The following is a 16,035-nucleotide window of genomic DNA, read 5'->3' on the forward strand; positions in this document are numbered from 1 at the left end:
TAAGTTTACCTTTTCAAAACTTTTTTCCTGGAAATAATATTGGCATTAAATAATTTCATAATTTTAGAAGTGCTGCATTTTATTGATCTATTGTTTATTTAGCACTTATCATATATTCCTATTACTTCTCACAATAAACGTATAGAGAAATATTACTTTTTTGATGAGGATGCCAAATCTAATCAAAATATCACTGGGCTTATATGCCTAGAACCAGGATGTGAATTTGTCAAGATGTTCAGGAAGTTCAAAGGATCCCTTTGTACTCTACTACTTATCTCTCAAACAGGCATGACAGCTCAATCTAGAACAGTATTTTCAGCAGTAGCATAATAGATATTTAGGAGTCACATTGTAGAGAAAGAGCTACTCTATGTCTTATAACAGCATCTGTGACATTAATCCATTGTCAGTTTCCAGATGTTGCCGAGTATTTTCTAGAACGTAAAATTTGTTCCTACTTGAAGATGGGGGATTTAATACAGCCTAAGTTATCAACAGCCTGAGGGAAAATATAAAAATCATCTCTGACAGAATAAGATAGCTTTAGGTCATCTTGGATTTCAAAGGTCAGGGTAGAATTGACCAAGAAGAATCTGAGCAAAGGACCCCACTTCATCATTCAACAATACTCGTTACATGTTTATTGGATGCTTGGCTTTTACCCTCTAGAAGTAATTCTTCAGAGCACTTATTTCGGGATGCATACCTTGAGCCTGATGTGACTTCTTCATTTTAAAAATTCATTGAATACTTGCTATGTGTTAGATATTGTTGATTTCCAAACAAAATAGCAAATGAATTGGTCTTATAAGGAAAGCAGATATAAAAACAAATAATTGTTGCATGTTCTCCTTTCTTTTTCATTCTTAAATTGAAAAATGTAAGTAAATATAGGATCATAATTCAGTATATTTAATCATATTTTATATACCACAAGTTTGTCACAAAGACCTTGCCATTTTTTAGATGAATAATTAAAGATAAGGAAATTGGTATTCTGTTTACTTGGGGTGGGGAGGTAGAAGGGTATCAGGAATACCTGACAGTGTTTGGGGGATACTTCTGGTTCTTTGCTTCGGGGATTGCTCCTGTTGATACTCAGAAGACTAGGCAGTGCTAGAGCTGAAAACTGGGCCTTTAATTTTTATTTTCAAACTTTGTCTGCATCTGGGGATAGCTTTATTTCGGAAGTTACTTGTTTATTTATTTATATTGGCTGGTTAGTCTTTTTAATAGTAGTAGTATTTTATACTTCCCTAAAGTTGGTCCTATACTTGTCAAAGTTTTTCTCACGGGAATTAACCTGCTAGATATTTCAGGTAATGAGGGAATCTCATGAAGCTCTTGTCAAATCCTTCAAATGAAGAATGTGTCCCTGGAGGGCAAGAACCATGGAGTTTACATAGGCCTTTTTATCAGTTTGCTTCTAGAGCCTGTAAGTGCCTTGCTGGAGTGAAAAAGCCTTGTTAAGTTTTTATACTCTAGTCCTTGTAGTACACTAAGGTTGTTAATTCAATAGGCATGTATGTTATTGACTATTTTAATGTAGTTGTAAATATGAGCTGTCTTGATTAAGGCAAATATTTATTTGTACAGTGAAGGAAGACTTAACCCTAGAGAACCTGATATGAGTACTAGAATTGAGGAGGTTTTTAATGGAAGGGAGAAAAGCCAAAGAAATTCTTCCAAAGATCCAAAGGCAGCTTTGCTACAAAGCACTTTGCAATAATTGATACTTAGAGGATTGGTGCAGAACTTTCAGAGAACATTTATTTAAAATGCTGTATGAGTTATAGGAAAATCAAAAACAGTCTATAATGATTTGTCTCACAATTGAAATTTTTTGCTGCTTTAAATGGGATAAACTGTAAGCTGTCTTAAAAAAAGATTGCTATAATTTTCTTCCTGAGAATATTGCAATGGCAAAGTGTTCAACTGTTTAAAAGGCAGATCCTACTTGCTTGTGTTTTCCTTTAGTTTTTCTATTACAAAGTCTTATTAGTGACTATTTTAGGGTTACTTTGAATGTGAATGTAATGATGTGCATAAGAAGTAATAACTTCCAACGAAAGCTATAATGAGAAATTCTGAGCTAACTAATCTATATTACTTCTAGCGTCAGTGTGTGTAAAGTTGCTGCAGGAATTCTGCTCTTTACCAAAGATAAGATGCTATTATTTATCAGGAATTTTTCCGCAAATATTTATTTAAAAACCTACTTTATTTTTACGACTTTTCAAGCCCTTAGTTATCAGTAAACTATCAGAAAGTTCCTTCTTTGATAGGGGCTAGGGTAGATGATAGGCAAGAACTAAAACAGAAATATAAATTGGGTATTGTTAAAAATGATGCAAGAATTCTATGAAAGGTGAAATAAGAAAGTAGCATGAAGACTGGTAAGATAAGGCTGTGTTGAGGGTGGAATGAAGAGGGGAGGAGTGGGAGATTAGCAGGAACTTTGAGGTACACATGGCATTGAAGTCTAAAAACAGGAGTCTTTAGAGAATTGTAACTTGTGGAAATGCTAAGCTATACTACAGCCTTAAACAGTGGTAAGTGATAGTATTGGGCTAGAGTGAAAGGAATGGAGGTGAATGGAGTTGATACCAATTGATGAGCTTCTGGTTTATCTCCAGTTGCTACTGTGTTTTATATGTGGGGTCACATCTGGCATGCTCAAGAGCTGCCTCCACCTGACTATGGGCTCAGAGGTGCTCACAAGGGTCAGCAGTGCTGGGAATTGAACCCAGGACTCCTGCATGTGGAGCACAGACTCTAGCCTGCTGCCATCTCTTTGACCCCTAAATATATTTTAAAGGAAGAACAAAAAACTTAGCAATAGCCTACATGTGGATTGTAAGGGAAAGGCAAGATCCAACACAATAATTAGTTATTTTGGGCTGATAGTTTAGAAGGATGGAGTTGCAACCCACTGGCAGTATCAAACTGCAGGGGAAACCTGGGATTTTGGGGGGCAAGGGTGGTGGAAGTCAGAAACTTTGTTTCACTCTCTTTGGAAATGGCAGATAGATGTGGTGTCCTATTTGGGAAGGGCCATTATGTGGCACTTACCTGTAGAAGGGACTTCTCTTTTTATGGCTTTGGTTTTCTCAGTAAAGAAGAAACAAACAAGTTTCAGCAGGAAGAAAGTTGGGAAAGAAGTAAAGAAAATTAGAGAAGAGGAAAAGACATGAAAAAGTTGTCTATGAAAGAGAAAATGTGAAAAGGATATAACAGTTGACAGATTCAAGTGTTAACTTGTTCGTGCTTACAACAATAAAACGATGCTAGCCAGGTCTATTGCTCGTCTGTCTTCAATTACCAGATACAGGTATTGGAATTGGGTCTGTAATAAGTAAGATTTAAGTGATTTGAATGGAACTTAAATTATTTGATCAGTAAAGAGGTGAGCAAAACTAATAGACTATGCAAGGATATAAGAATGAGGTATAAACCTAATAAGCAGGAATTTATGACCCTAAGGATGAAGGGTAGTGAAAAGATGGTGGCTTAGTTTTTAATAGATCACTATGGTTTCCTGAAGTCCCTTTAAAAGGAAGTGATTGAAGATTGAGAATACAACTAATATGACTAATAAATTCCATCCCTGGCACCGCATGCAGGGTTAGAGCAATGGTAGAGTGGGCAGGATGCTTCCCTGGCGTATGGCTGGCCTAGGTTCGATTCCTGCCATCCATTTTTTCCCACAGAGTAGTACACCCCAAGTAATCATTGAGCACAGAGCCAGAAGTAAGTCCTGAATACCACTGGGCGTGACCTAAAATAAAAATATATAAACAAATATAGACCTGAGGTCGAAGAGATAGGACACTAGGACACCAGGTAAGGCACTTACTTGCTTTGCACCCAGCTGATCCAGGTTCTATTTCTAGGATTTCAGGTGATCCCCAGTCACCACCAGGAGTAATTCCTGAGACCAGAACCAGATAACCCATGAGAATTGCTGTATGTAGCCCCAATACCAAAACAAAAAAACTAAAGATTCACCAAACTGTTTCTGGCACTGCATGGTCTCTTAGCATCAGTGGGAGCCCCTTGCTCCTGTTTTCCCTACACGAACAGGTGATCTTTATGGAAATATTTTTAAAATAAAAATAATAAAGGGGATCATTGATTTAAATGTTAATTTCTTGTTCACATATTAAATTATTTCAAATACACATAAAGAGCTTTCAGTTGAGTGTATCTAATGAATAATTTTAGACTGTCAACAAATATTTGAATTTATATTCTCATTTATTGCAAATGTGGTATGTTTTTATAATTTTTTTTCTCATAATGATGTAAATTTAATTTTTAAAATGAATCCTTTGTGGAGTGTGTCACACCAAATGTGCTCTTAAGTTTTTTCCTTGTTCTGGCTCAGTATCACTCCTGGTGGTAATGAGGGGACAAAATGTTGTGCCAGGGACTGAACTCACACAGGTCTGCTATTCTATGCAAATCAAGTACCTTTCCCTCTGACCTATTTCTGTCACCCAAATAATCCCTCTTTATTTTACTCCCAAACTTCACATTCTTTGGTAGGCTTCCAGAGAAGCTTGAAAACTTCTGCCACTTACTGATTAAGTGATTTGGCCCAATATCAGCACATTCTAATAGCTTCAGAGGCTCTCATTCCATCTGAAATAACTGGATTAAGCTAGGTAATCATATGTCAAGCATTCATAGTTTTTCTAATGATATGAGGATCACTTCCCTCATCCTTATATGGGAATAAAAATAATAAATTTCTTTGTGTACAAGGATTAAAATGCAACTATGTTTAGTCTCACAAGCACAGAAATTAGTGTTCCTTTATATGGCATATAAGTGAAAGCATAATGATATTAGGCTTAGTAAATAATATCTTTTTAGAGTTGAATGACCACATCTTGAAAAACATGATTTTCTTTCAAAACTACTAGGATTTGTTAGGATTTTAGGAGTATCTAGGATTACCAACATCAAAATATAGTACTAAAATTATTATTACTAACTTTTTAATATAGATATTTTAGCATTAAGAATAAAAAGACTTAACATGAATATAAACAAGTTACTTTTAGATCCCAATCAATAATAGAGAAACAGGTATACACTTGCAACAATTTTCCATCTTGATTGCAGCTTAAACCAGTTTTCAACAAAAGGTAACTTAATTTGGTGTGTGGTCTTTTAAAAAAGCTGAAATATATTGAAGAAGACGAGGTCAAATTTTCAGTGTCTGAATTGAATGTATATGTGTGTATGTGTGTGTCTATGTTTATAGTTGTCACACAAGAAGTTTAAGAATGTTATATTAAATGTACATTCGAAAACACTAAATATGGGGAATATTCCACTATAAATTATTATATCTAGACACTACATAATATTTATAGCTGTTTGGAGCATGTATTTATCAACACAAGCACATTATATTCAAACCCTAAATTGACTTTATCAGTAATGATAGAAAGCATAGAAGTTTCTGCTGAGGAAGGTTTCTTCTATCAGTCTGAATTAAAGGCTGATTTCATTATACAGAAAAGTATCATTATAGTTTCTATCTCCATAACATCAACTGTAGTGCTCAGTGTTCATGTCATATTTGTTGAGTGAATTGGGACTGATTAAGCAGGCTTCAAGAGTTCTTTTCTTCTATAAAGTACCAAATTGATACTGACCTAATGAATCTAGTGAGGAGAGGGACAAACACAGGATTCTCTCTCATTTGTGGCATTTAAAGGAATATAGTAAGGGCACAGCAAATAAATGAAGGCATCAAATCTGAGAACTGTTCATCAGAATTGAACTTACTAAGGGGATATAGGATGGTGAAAAGAAGGAGGGGGCCTAAGACCATGGTAGAGAGAAGCAGGCACTAATTGACAGAATAATGTAACATTGCACACATGATTTTCTAACATGAGCAGCACTGTATATCACAGTGCTTCAATTTTTAAAAAAGATTCTAAGTATTCACAGGAGTGATATGCTTGAATAAAGTCGACCTTTTCCCATTTAGGATCCTTGAAATGTTAAGACTACCATAAAGTTTTATTAGTCATAAAAGTGAGAGCATGCCACTGCTTTTTTGGTGTTTTGTGGCCGCATTTGGTGGTACTCAGGAAATACACCTAGCTCTATGTTTAGGAATCACTCTTGAGAGTGCTGGAGGGGGTCACTATATGGGGTGCTAGGCACCATCTACTGTAAAGCAAGTACCCTACTTGCTGTGCTATCACTGGCCCAAGCATTCTATAGCCTTCTCTACATTGATAGAGCACTTATGGTCATGATACTATTCAACAGTCATCAAAATTATTTAATTTAATGCTTTGGTGATTAATTGCCCTAGTTTTGCTCCTTGGATATACCCAAGTAGATATCAAAAATATAGAATATAAATTTCAACTGAAGTTTAATTAGCAGAAAAAAGTTGAATAACATGTATAAAACCTCCAAAATATATGACAAATTTGATTCTACCCAAGGGAGAATATAGAAGGTGTAATTTTATTATTCAAGATCTACCATTTTCCCACTTAATAAATTAAATCTTAATCAAATCAAATAAACCAAAGTCCATAGTAGATACATTTACTACAGTTCATATTTATCTTCTTTTCCAAAGTTGTGTCAGGTGGGGAAGTCCACATTCTCTTTCATGTAAGTAGGAGACTAGTTGATCAGGTGGTGATACCAGCACACTTCCTCAACACCAAAGGCAACAGTGACAAGAACAGAAATGCCCAACGTTCAGACTCTACCTTACCTGTCATATAAAAAGGGATTGGTCTCCATGAAAGAACAAACTTCACATAGAGGGAGTTAGACAAGTAGGACAGATTGAAAAATGTCCAAATTTTATTCCTACCCTTTGTAGTTAAGGCAGGGCTATCTATGACTATGACTCTTATAGGTCAATGGGACTTCATTTCTGAAGTTGTCTCAGGATGTATCACATTTTCAGAAGCTTGTAGTTATAAAATTTCTTCTGAGATAGAAAGAGAGATAAAGAATGAAATGAAATATCTATCCAGAGGCAGTCAGGGGAAAGAGTGGGAGAGATATTGGGGACACTAATGATGGAAAACATGAACTGGTGAAGGATGGTGTACATTGACTGAAACTCAGCCATGAAAAATTTGTAACCACAGTACTTAATGTAATTAATATTTTTAAGTATGTAAGAAAAATAACACTCTCTTTTCTTACTTCTTCATCTCTCCCTTTATCCCCTATCCCATTCCAGGGTTTCTAGCACTTCAGCATTTTCGTATTTTGTTTTTAGTTTCTCATCTTGGGTGAGAAGAATGTTATAGAGGTGTCAAAGCCAGGATACATATTGTTTCATTAGCTTAGCTTTTAGAAATGTTGTTTGAAACTGATGATATTATTGTTAAAATCTGCAGAAAGAATTAATCCTTAGAGTCTCATCACCACACTCTGGTGATATCTTTCCCTATGTCCCTATATATTTTCCTATTTCCCTATATATCACTATTCAAAAGTGATGGACTTTCCCTATTTTTATATTAGTTATTTCATGCATTCACCAAGAGCTTCTTTTATGTGAACTTTTCAGTCATTGATCAATATTCATTGTTTAACGAATTTCAAGGCTTGGCAGGCTGAAATATATAGCAGTGAAGCACTAGTCTTGCACTTGACCAGTCCTCAGCATCATATATGGTCCCCTAAGTACAGAGCCAGGAGAAACCTCTGAATGTCACTGGACATGGCACAAAGCTAAATAAATACATACATAAATAGAAAACACTCAAAGGAGTTTATCTTCCCAATAACAGGATGAATAGTTAATCAGCTTTCATTTATATATTCTTTAAATTTTGACATTTTGCTTAGGAAAGTGGTTTAGCTTGGTTTCATGACCAACTGTATCAACATTATCTGGACACTTGTTAGAGACTCAGATAGTTGAACTTCACCCAAGACCTGATGAATCAAAAGTTTGGGGGTGGTGTCGTAGGGTCTGGTCAGAATATTTTGATGCATGCTAAAATGTGACAAGCATAAGTGTAGAGTAACATGAAATGATTTTATATAAGAATAGTTTTCTTTTTTAAAACAAGTGAAGTCATCTATATATTTCAAGTTGTTTGTTGGCTGGTTATGATCTCAGAAATTTTAAAATACTAACTGGGCCTAAGGGAATTCATTATGTCTATTTACTTTTGGAAATTAGATCTGATTCAAACTTTTCATTAAGAATTCACTGAGGGATACAATTTTTGAGAGTCCAGGTCCCCTTTAAAGGATGTTCATGAACATGAAGGAATCTGATATGATTCTTTATGATTCTGTTATTGTTAGTTTTTAATGTCTTATATAACAAAATATATCACAGTAGAAATAATGTAATTTTAAATTATCTCATTTGATTATTTAAAATTGTACATGTTTATAGTGTACTTGTTTTGCATTCTACTGATTGATTCTACAGGCTTGATTCCTTTCACTGGATGTAATCCCCTAAACATTGCCAGAAATGTTCTCTGCAGAGCCAGGAGTAAGCCTTGAGCACTGCCAAGTATGACAAAAACAAAACAAACAAAACAAAACACACACAATAAAAAGTAAGAAAATAAATAAAGTTTATTCAGAAAATTTTAATAAAATGTTTAGATCTATAAAATTGAAATTTAACTTACTTTAAGTTGAAAATGAAGACTTAAATTATCTTTTTTCATAGAAATACATACTGAATATTCTGAATACCTTTGAGATTACATGATATTGGAATATCTAAATTTTAAATATTCTTCATGGTTTGTTTTCTTATTTATTTTGTTTTGGGGTTACACTTAATGGTTCTCAGGGGTTACTCCTCACTCTGGCCCTCAATGATTTTATTTATTAAGTGACCACAATTGAATTTTAAAAATGGAATCCTTTCTTTTATTTATAATTTTGCCAATTTATAGGGCAGGGTTTCTATTAGTGGGAGAGTATTAGGTCAAATAAAGTATGGAATCAGTTGGCATATTAGCAGACAATCTTGATGAATGAGCTTTTTGTGGAATGAACTACATATTAGAATTATCAAGGATACTGAAAAATCCTAGAAATACTTTATACTAAGTTGTTCATTAGAGCTTTTGTCTGCTATTTTGCTGAATTTCCCCCTGGGAATAGTTGAAAGTAGTGCCATCCTTGCCAGCAGGTTGCCTGGAAGCCTGGCTAGCTAAATGAAAACAAATTTACTGAAGCTGAATGTGACAGTGCCGTTAAGTGGAAGTTGTAATTTCAGAATCTAAACATAGGTGAGGAATCATTATAATTCAATCAGACATAGTCCATATACCAATACTGCAATATATATTCTCAATACCTTAAAGAACCACTGAGATATTATTTTTCTAGATAATCACAATTTTACCCTCTATTAAAAATATTTTTTAAAACACTGTGATTTGGGGCCAGAGTGGTGGCGTAAGTGGTAGGGCATTTGCATTACACATGCTAACATAGGATGGACCACAGTTTGATGCCCTGGCATCCCATATGGCCCCCCAAGCCATGGGCAGTTTCTGAGGGCATAGCCAGGAATAATCTCTGAGCGTCACTGGATGTGGCCCCCAAACAAACAAACAAACAAACAAAAACCTAAAACATTGTGATTTACAAAGTTATTCATAGTTGGGTTTTAGACACAGTTTCAAAACCAATCCCACCACCAATTTCAATCTCCCTCCACCAAGTGTTCCCAAGTGCATCCCATGCCACCACTTCTAACCTCGTCCTGCTAGCATAGCGGGTCCATTTTTTATTTTGGTTGTTAAAGTTTGGTTCTTGTGATTTTATTGTTGTTGACTGTGGTTTGGATATTTAGTTCTGCCTTTTTAACACTACCAAAGCACATGAGACATCTTTGCTCCTGGGCCCTGTCCTTTTATATTTGTATTTCTCCTCAATTCAATTTCTTTCCTTCTCTTCACTATACTCTTCGGCCTACTGTGTTTTTTGACAATGTCCATTTAAATCTTTGTATTTCTTTATGCAGTTATTCTAAATACCACATATAAATTATATTCTGTATTTATCCTTCTTCTGGTTAATTTCATTTAACATAATATCTTCTAGTTCCATCCATGTTGCAGTAAATTGCATCATTCCTTACAGCTAGGCAGTATTTGTGATCCAATCATCTGTTGTTGGACATCTAGGTTGATTCCAATTTTTATTTATTGTACTGAGTTCTGTGATGAATAAAAATGTGCATAAATTCGTTTGGATGAATATTTTTCTATCCTGGGGATATACACCCCAAGTGAGATTGCTCTGGCATATGTTATTTCTTTTTCTTTTTATTTATTTTTTTGATTTTTGGGTCACACTCAGCAGCGCTCAGGGGTTACTCCTGGCTCTATGCTCAGAAATCGCTCCTGGCAGGCTCAGGGGACCATCTGGGATGCCGGGATTTGAACCACCATCCTTCTGCATGCAAGGCAAATTCCTTACCTCCATGCTATTTCTTCGGCCCCATGGCATATGGTATTTCAATTCTGAGTTTGAGACCCCTCCATACTTTGTTCCAAGGAGTTTGGACCAGGCAACGTTCCTACTATCTATCAGTGAAAGTTCCTTTTTCACTCCATCACACATATTAACCTCTATTAACACGTAATATGGTATATGCCTTAATCTAAGAGTCTCTTATGCCTATTCACTCATTTATCTCAAGCAAGGTTAGCTGGCAAGTGAATCTTTAGGAATTCATAGCAGAATCTACTTGGAGTCAGTACTCTTATTTATGATACTGCTTATTAGTCTTACAGAACAGTAGTCACTACATATGCCCTTCTAAACAAAAACAAAAATGATTTTCTTCTAAAATTTATCATTTGGAAGAGCAGATTGCTTCTAGTAACAAATCTAGCATGATGTAATCACAAGCTGAAATTTACTACTTTTACTTTTGTGGCAGTCAAATCACCATCTGGTCCCATGATGAGAGGAGTGAGGACACATGAATGAGGTGCCTTGGATCCACTAAATGAGTAGAAGCCAGAGTATTGAAAGCATTGCTTCTTTAAGATACCTGGGATAAAAGGCATATCCAAAGAAGCATAAATATTTAATGTTATGATAAGGTTAAAGTTTGAGCTTTTTGGGAACAAGTCTGTTCGATTGTTCTTTCTCATAACTACAAGAGGCCATGACTTGTTTTCTGCTGATTGCACAGCAGGTTTTCCTCTTGACTCTCTTCTTGTGGGAAGGCAGTTTTTCAGCTAAAATAGTTTTCTGCTTAACTCTTTCCTTGCTGCCTATATACCTCCATATAGATCCTTTAATGAAAGGAAAGCCTGGCTAGAAGAAGCAGGGTATTTGTGTTTCTTTTTCATACTACCTCATTTCTATAAAATGCAATGATCAACAATCACTTATTTACTATCTCCTCTTAGCAAGCATTAGATAAATACAGGGAAAGAATCTTAAAATTCCCTGCATGAAGAATGAATCTACATGAAGTACATGTCAAGTACAGACTAAGCCATGCTCAGGACTGTCTTTAGAACAGAGCTGGAAATGCCTCTGGTATTTTCTCTATGGATTCTTTCCAGTGCTCGTAACTCCATAATCAGACCAAAATTGTGTAATTGTGTAGTGGACAAATATGAGCCTGTATGATGAGTGGTGATCATGGTTTTTCAGTCCTCCAGAAAGAGAACACAGAATTTGTAAAGGTGCATAGTGTAGACTATTTTGCAACATCCCTTGTAAGTCATCTGGGTTTTAATTAAATTCCACATTCACTGAACTCCATTCGTGATCCTTGAATAAGATCTCCAGGGAAGGTACTGGAGAGACAGTGATAAATAGTCATCCTGGGGGAGTCTTATCATCAGATCTTGGGAAAGGCCAGACAAAGAGACTAACTAGTTTGTTCCTGAACAAAGTTGGAATGAATTTTGGAAAAAATAGTGAGGATAGAATCAGATGATATGAATCATTTTATGTCATGCCAGTCTTTTGAAATTGGTTTTTATTTCTAGATATATTTCCACTTTTTTTTTGTTTGTTTGTTTGTTTTTGGGCCACACCCGGCGGTGCTCAGGAGTTACTCCTGGCTGTCTGCTCAGAAATAGCTCCTGGCAGGCACGGGGGACCATATGGGACACCGGGATTCGAACCAACCACCTTTGGTCCTGGATCGGCTGCTTGCAAGGAAAACACTGCTGTGCTATCTCTCCGGGCCCGATATATTTCCACTTAATTCTGATTACTTCTCAGCTATCAACAAATACACTGAACTTGAGCATTTATTTACACAGAGACAATTTTCTTTACTTTGAAATCATTATGTTAAATTTTGGAACTTACTCGTTTTTCAGGGTTTCTAATCTTGTGTTATTTATAACTTGAGAAACATCCAAAGAAGAGAATGGGGAATAAAATAATGTTGTTTGTCTACTGTCTGTACTGTGGCTGTTAATGGTGTCTCATCGTATTCATTAGCAAGCTGAGGTTTAGAGGTTAATTACACAGGCTACAATAGCTAATAGGTGATGTCACTGGTATTCAGGCCTAGATCCTTAGAGCAAATGATCATCTTCTTTTAAAGTTTCAGAAACAACATCAAATTGTTTCAATTTCAGTCTTCTGAAAAGGGGGGATTATAATAAAGGTTACTCGATGTACATGACATGGTATATTTAACAAGGACTTTGTACTTTATTGATTTATTGATAAGACTCTGCATCCTGTTTGGGGTAGAATTTTAGATATGTTAGTCTATACTTTACTAACACAAACTGTGATTAAGATGCATTTTTTACACATGGATGTAAAAACCAGGGTATAACTTTGGAGGTGGGCTTGTAAAAAACTGAAAAGATAGTGAAGATAGTGAGAGTTATTTTTGCCAACATCCAATGGTTGATTAAAATCTTTTGAACAATATTTTAGGAAGAAATATTCTGTTATTTTCAAAGAATAGAAACTTTATAGGGTTCAAACTTTTCTGTTAATGTTGTTCTCTGGCCAGGTATTAAACTAGTAACATTGATTTTTTTTTTAGGATATTTTCTTTTCTTTTCTTTTCTTTTACTTTATTCACTTGTTTTGGGGCCACACCCAGAGGTGCTCAGGACATGCGGGCTCTGTGCTCAGGGATTACTTCTAGTAGGTCTAGGGGACGCTGTGGTGCCAAATATCAAATTCAAGTTGAATTTGGCAACTCTACTTGCTATTCTATCTCATTGGTTCCCTAGAATATTTTTTTTATTATGTTAGAACCAATTTATTATAAGTTTATATCCATCAATAAATTTATACATTTGGAGCCTGATGTTCTCTTTCTATTAAAAATGACTTTTGGCTATATTTTTTATGATTTTATTTTAGATGCATTATTTTAGTAATGTCTGGATTTGAACCAGGGCCTCCCATGCTAGGCAAGGGCTGTGCTGTTGAGCCATATACTTGACCCTAGAAGCATAAAATTTTTAAATATATAATAAAGTTTCATAAAATTACTTGTGGTTTAACTTATTTTCTGTAAATGTAGTAATAAGATGAATGTTTCATTAATATAATTTCATGGATTGTTTAAGGACATGTAGAGGAGTAAACAAATATGCTAGAAAGAATGGTAATTTAAAATGCTGGCTCACTAGAAAATTAGAATGTTGTTATACATGCATATACTCTGCCAGAGAGTCACAATCCTGCTGTTCCTTGCCCAAATTTTCAAATGTTGCTATTTAATAATTTTTTTTCATTTAGATACATGAAAGATGGGTATACTTATAATAATTTTAGGAGAAATATTAATTTTGGTTTAGTGTAATTCTTTAGCAAAAAGAATTACCTGACATATGATAAATTTAGAATGAAGCTCATAAAAGACGCATACTTAGATAATTTTCCAAACTACTTTTATGTGTCTTGACCACTATTTTGCATTTACGTATTTTTCCTATCACCTAAACTAGATACTGAGATCCTAGAGAATATGATCCTGGTCTTCAGCATCACTGCATTCCTAGCCTGCTACCATTTCTAGCACATTCCCTAACATTTTTCCCAGACACAATCATAGGCTTCCTGAACTAGATAAAGTTTGAAAATTGTTAGTCTACAAATTTACCATGCAAGAATATCTGAACTTCAACCTAACTTGATAATTAAATGCAGTTACATTGATAAAGCAGGGTGAAAAAAACAGGCAATATGGACTTTACTCACTTGCTAGCTAAAGTATCACCCACTGAATGACTTTAATTGGGCATTTACTATATGCCATGGAATCTGCATTCAAAGATCAATCAAATGTCAGCTAAAAGCAGAAACTATAGAGTTGTAAAGATTTGGTTTGAATTACCTTTACCTACTTACCATCATGTTCACTTCAGCAAGTCAGCTTTCTAAGCTTGTTTTTTCTTTTCTGGACACGTAAGGCATTATCTGGAAATAATGTATCAAAGGATCAGTCTAGATATTAAAGAAGACAATGCATGTACAGAGCTTTACAAGGTTCTTGAATATTTTGCAGTTTAATAACCAGGTTTTCTTGGATTTAAAGCAATTTAATTAGTTCACATTCTAGTGAAGCTCAGTTTCATGGAATATAAGAAAAAATGGAAATAACAAAAATAAGCAAGAGATATATCAGTTTGAGTTTGATTTATTAACAAACCACCCCAAAACTTTATGATAGTCTTTTTGATGAGTTGACAAATTGGGTTGAATTTAGTTGGGATAGCTTAATCTAGATTGTGTCAAATGGACCACTCATATATTATTGGTAGTCAGAAACTATGGTTTTAAGAGACCCATTCATTATCTGTTAGAAGAGCTTGGACTAGGGAGACATGACCTCATGGTTCCCAAGAGCAGGAAGAGAACAGGTGTTCCCCCCACCAGAAAACACATGCCACACCTCTACTTCTGTGGTTTTTGCTAATGTAAAATTACCCAAAGCAAGACAGGTGATGAGGCCTAGATGTAACAGATCTGGAGACTTCAACTCTTGAAGATGAAGAGATGGAAAAAAATTTGTGCTATCTTTTTTATCTGCACAGAACAGATTGCAATTGTCTGATCTTAATCAGGCTTTGTGTTAAGTGATTGATATTTAACCCTCACAATGATTTTTTTGACATGTGGGTATTTACAATGTGAAAGTTCTTGAGAATGGGTATAAGATTTATATGGATTGGGCCCACATTATTTGTTTTGAATTTCAAGGAGCCTTTTACGTGCTTCTTTTGTTACTTAGATGATCAGATGCTCAGTCCATGAGGCACAAAGTGTGTATTTATGTAATAGAGACTTCATTAAATCGAAGTTCTAAAGAGTAGTTTTATGTTCCGATTTACACATGGAATAATCAGGATCTATATTTATTGGCATAGAAAAACATGTGATACTGTTTTCACTATTCTTTGTAGGACTTTCCAGAAGCCAATGGGAGTATTCAGTGATTTATTTATTTTTCTAGATTACCTACAAAACCTGGATCTCACTGCATTTTGGACATGACTGAACCTCTTCGATGGGCCAGATACCACTGGCAGCGGCTGATTGGCAGTAGAAACCATGATGACAATGAAAGGTCATACAACTATTCCTCTCTGCTTACCTGTGGGTGCAAATCCTCACAGACCCCCAGACTGGCAGGAAAACACAGGGTGGTTGTTCCTCACCTTCGGCCCTTCAAGGAGGAGTATGAAAAGTTCTCTGGAACCTACGTGAATAACCGAATCCGAACAACCAAGTACACACTTCTCAATTTTGTGCCAAGAAATTTGTTTGAACAATTTCACAGGTACTCTTTATTTTTGAAGTGTCTTGAAATAGTTTTATTCTAATTGATCAAGCATTGAAAGCATTTTCATAACATCATGTTCCCTAAGTCTAAGCCTTATGAATTTAGCTTTGACAATTCTAGTAATGTCCTTTATGGTTGAAGACCACCACCCCTGCCCCCTTATAGTCACACAGTTCTTTATTGGTTGAGTAATCAGGTTGATTATATGATTTCTCTGTACCTGAGAAGAGAGTATGTTCTTTCTCAAT

General features: G+C 35.2%; 1 protein-coding gene across 1 annotated transcript in view; it reads left to right on the forward strand.

Moving 5' to 3' along the window:
* The window catches only part of ATP10D (ATPase phospholipid transporting 10D (putative)), a 110,909-nt gene that overhangs the window by 13,790 nt on the left and 81,084 nt on the right, over positions 1-16,035 (forward strand). Inside the window, exon 2 of the mRNA XM_049790207.1 lies at positions 15,458-15,784. Within this exon, the coding sequence (XP_049646164.1) occupies positions 15,495-15,784 (290 nt within the window). The 5' untranslated portion in view covers positions 15,458-15,494. The remainder of the gene's footprint in view (positions 1-15,457; positions 15,785-16,035) is intronic.

Source organism: Suncus etruscus, chromosome 16 (genome assembly GCF_024139225.1).
Source record: "Suncus etruscus isolate mSunEtr1 chromosome 16, mSunEtr1.pri.cur, whole genome shotgun sequence".
Taxonomy (NCBI): domain Eukaryota; kingdom Metazoa; phylum Chordata; class Mammalia; order Eulipotyphla; family Soricidae; genus Suncus; species Suncus etruscus.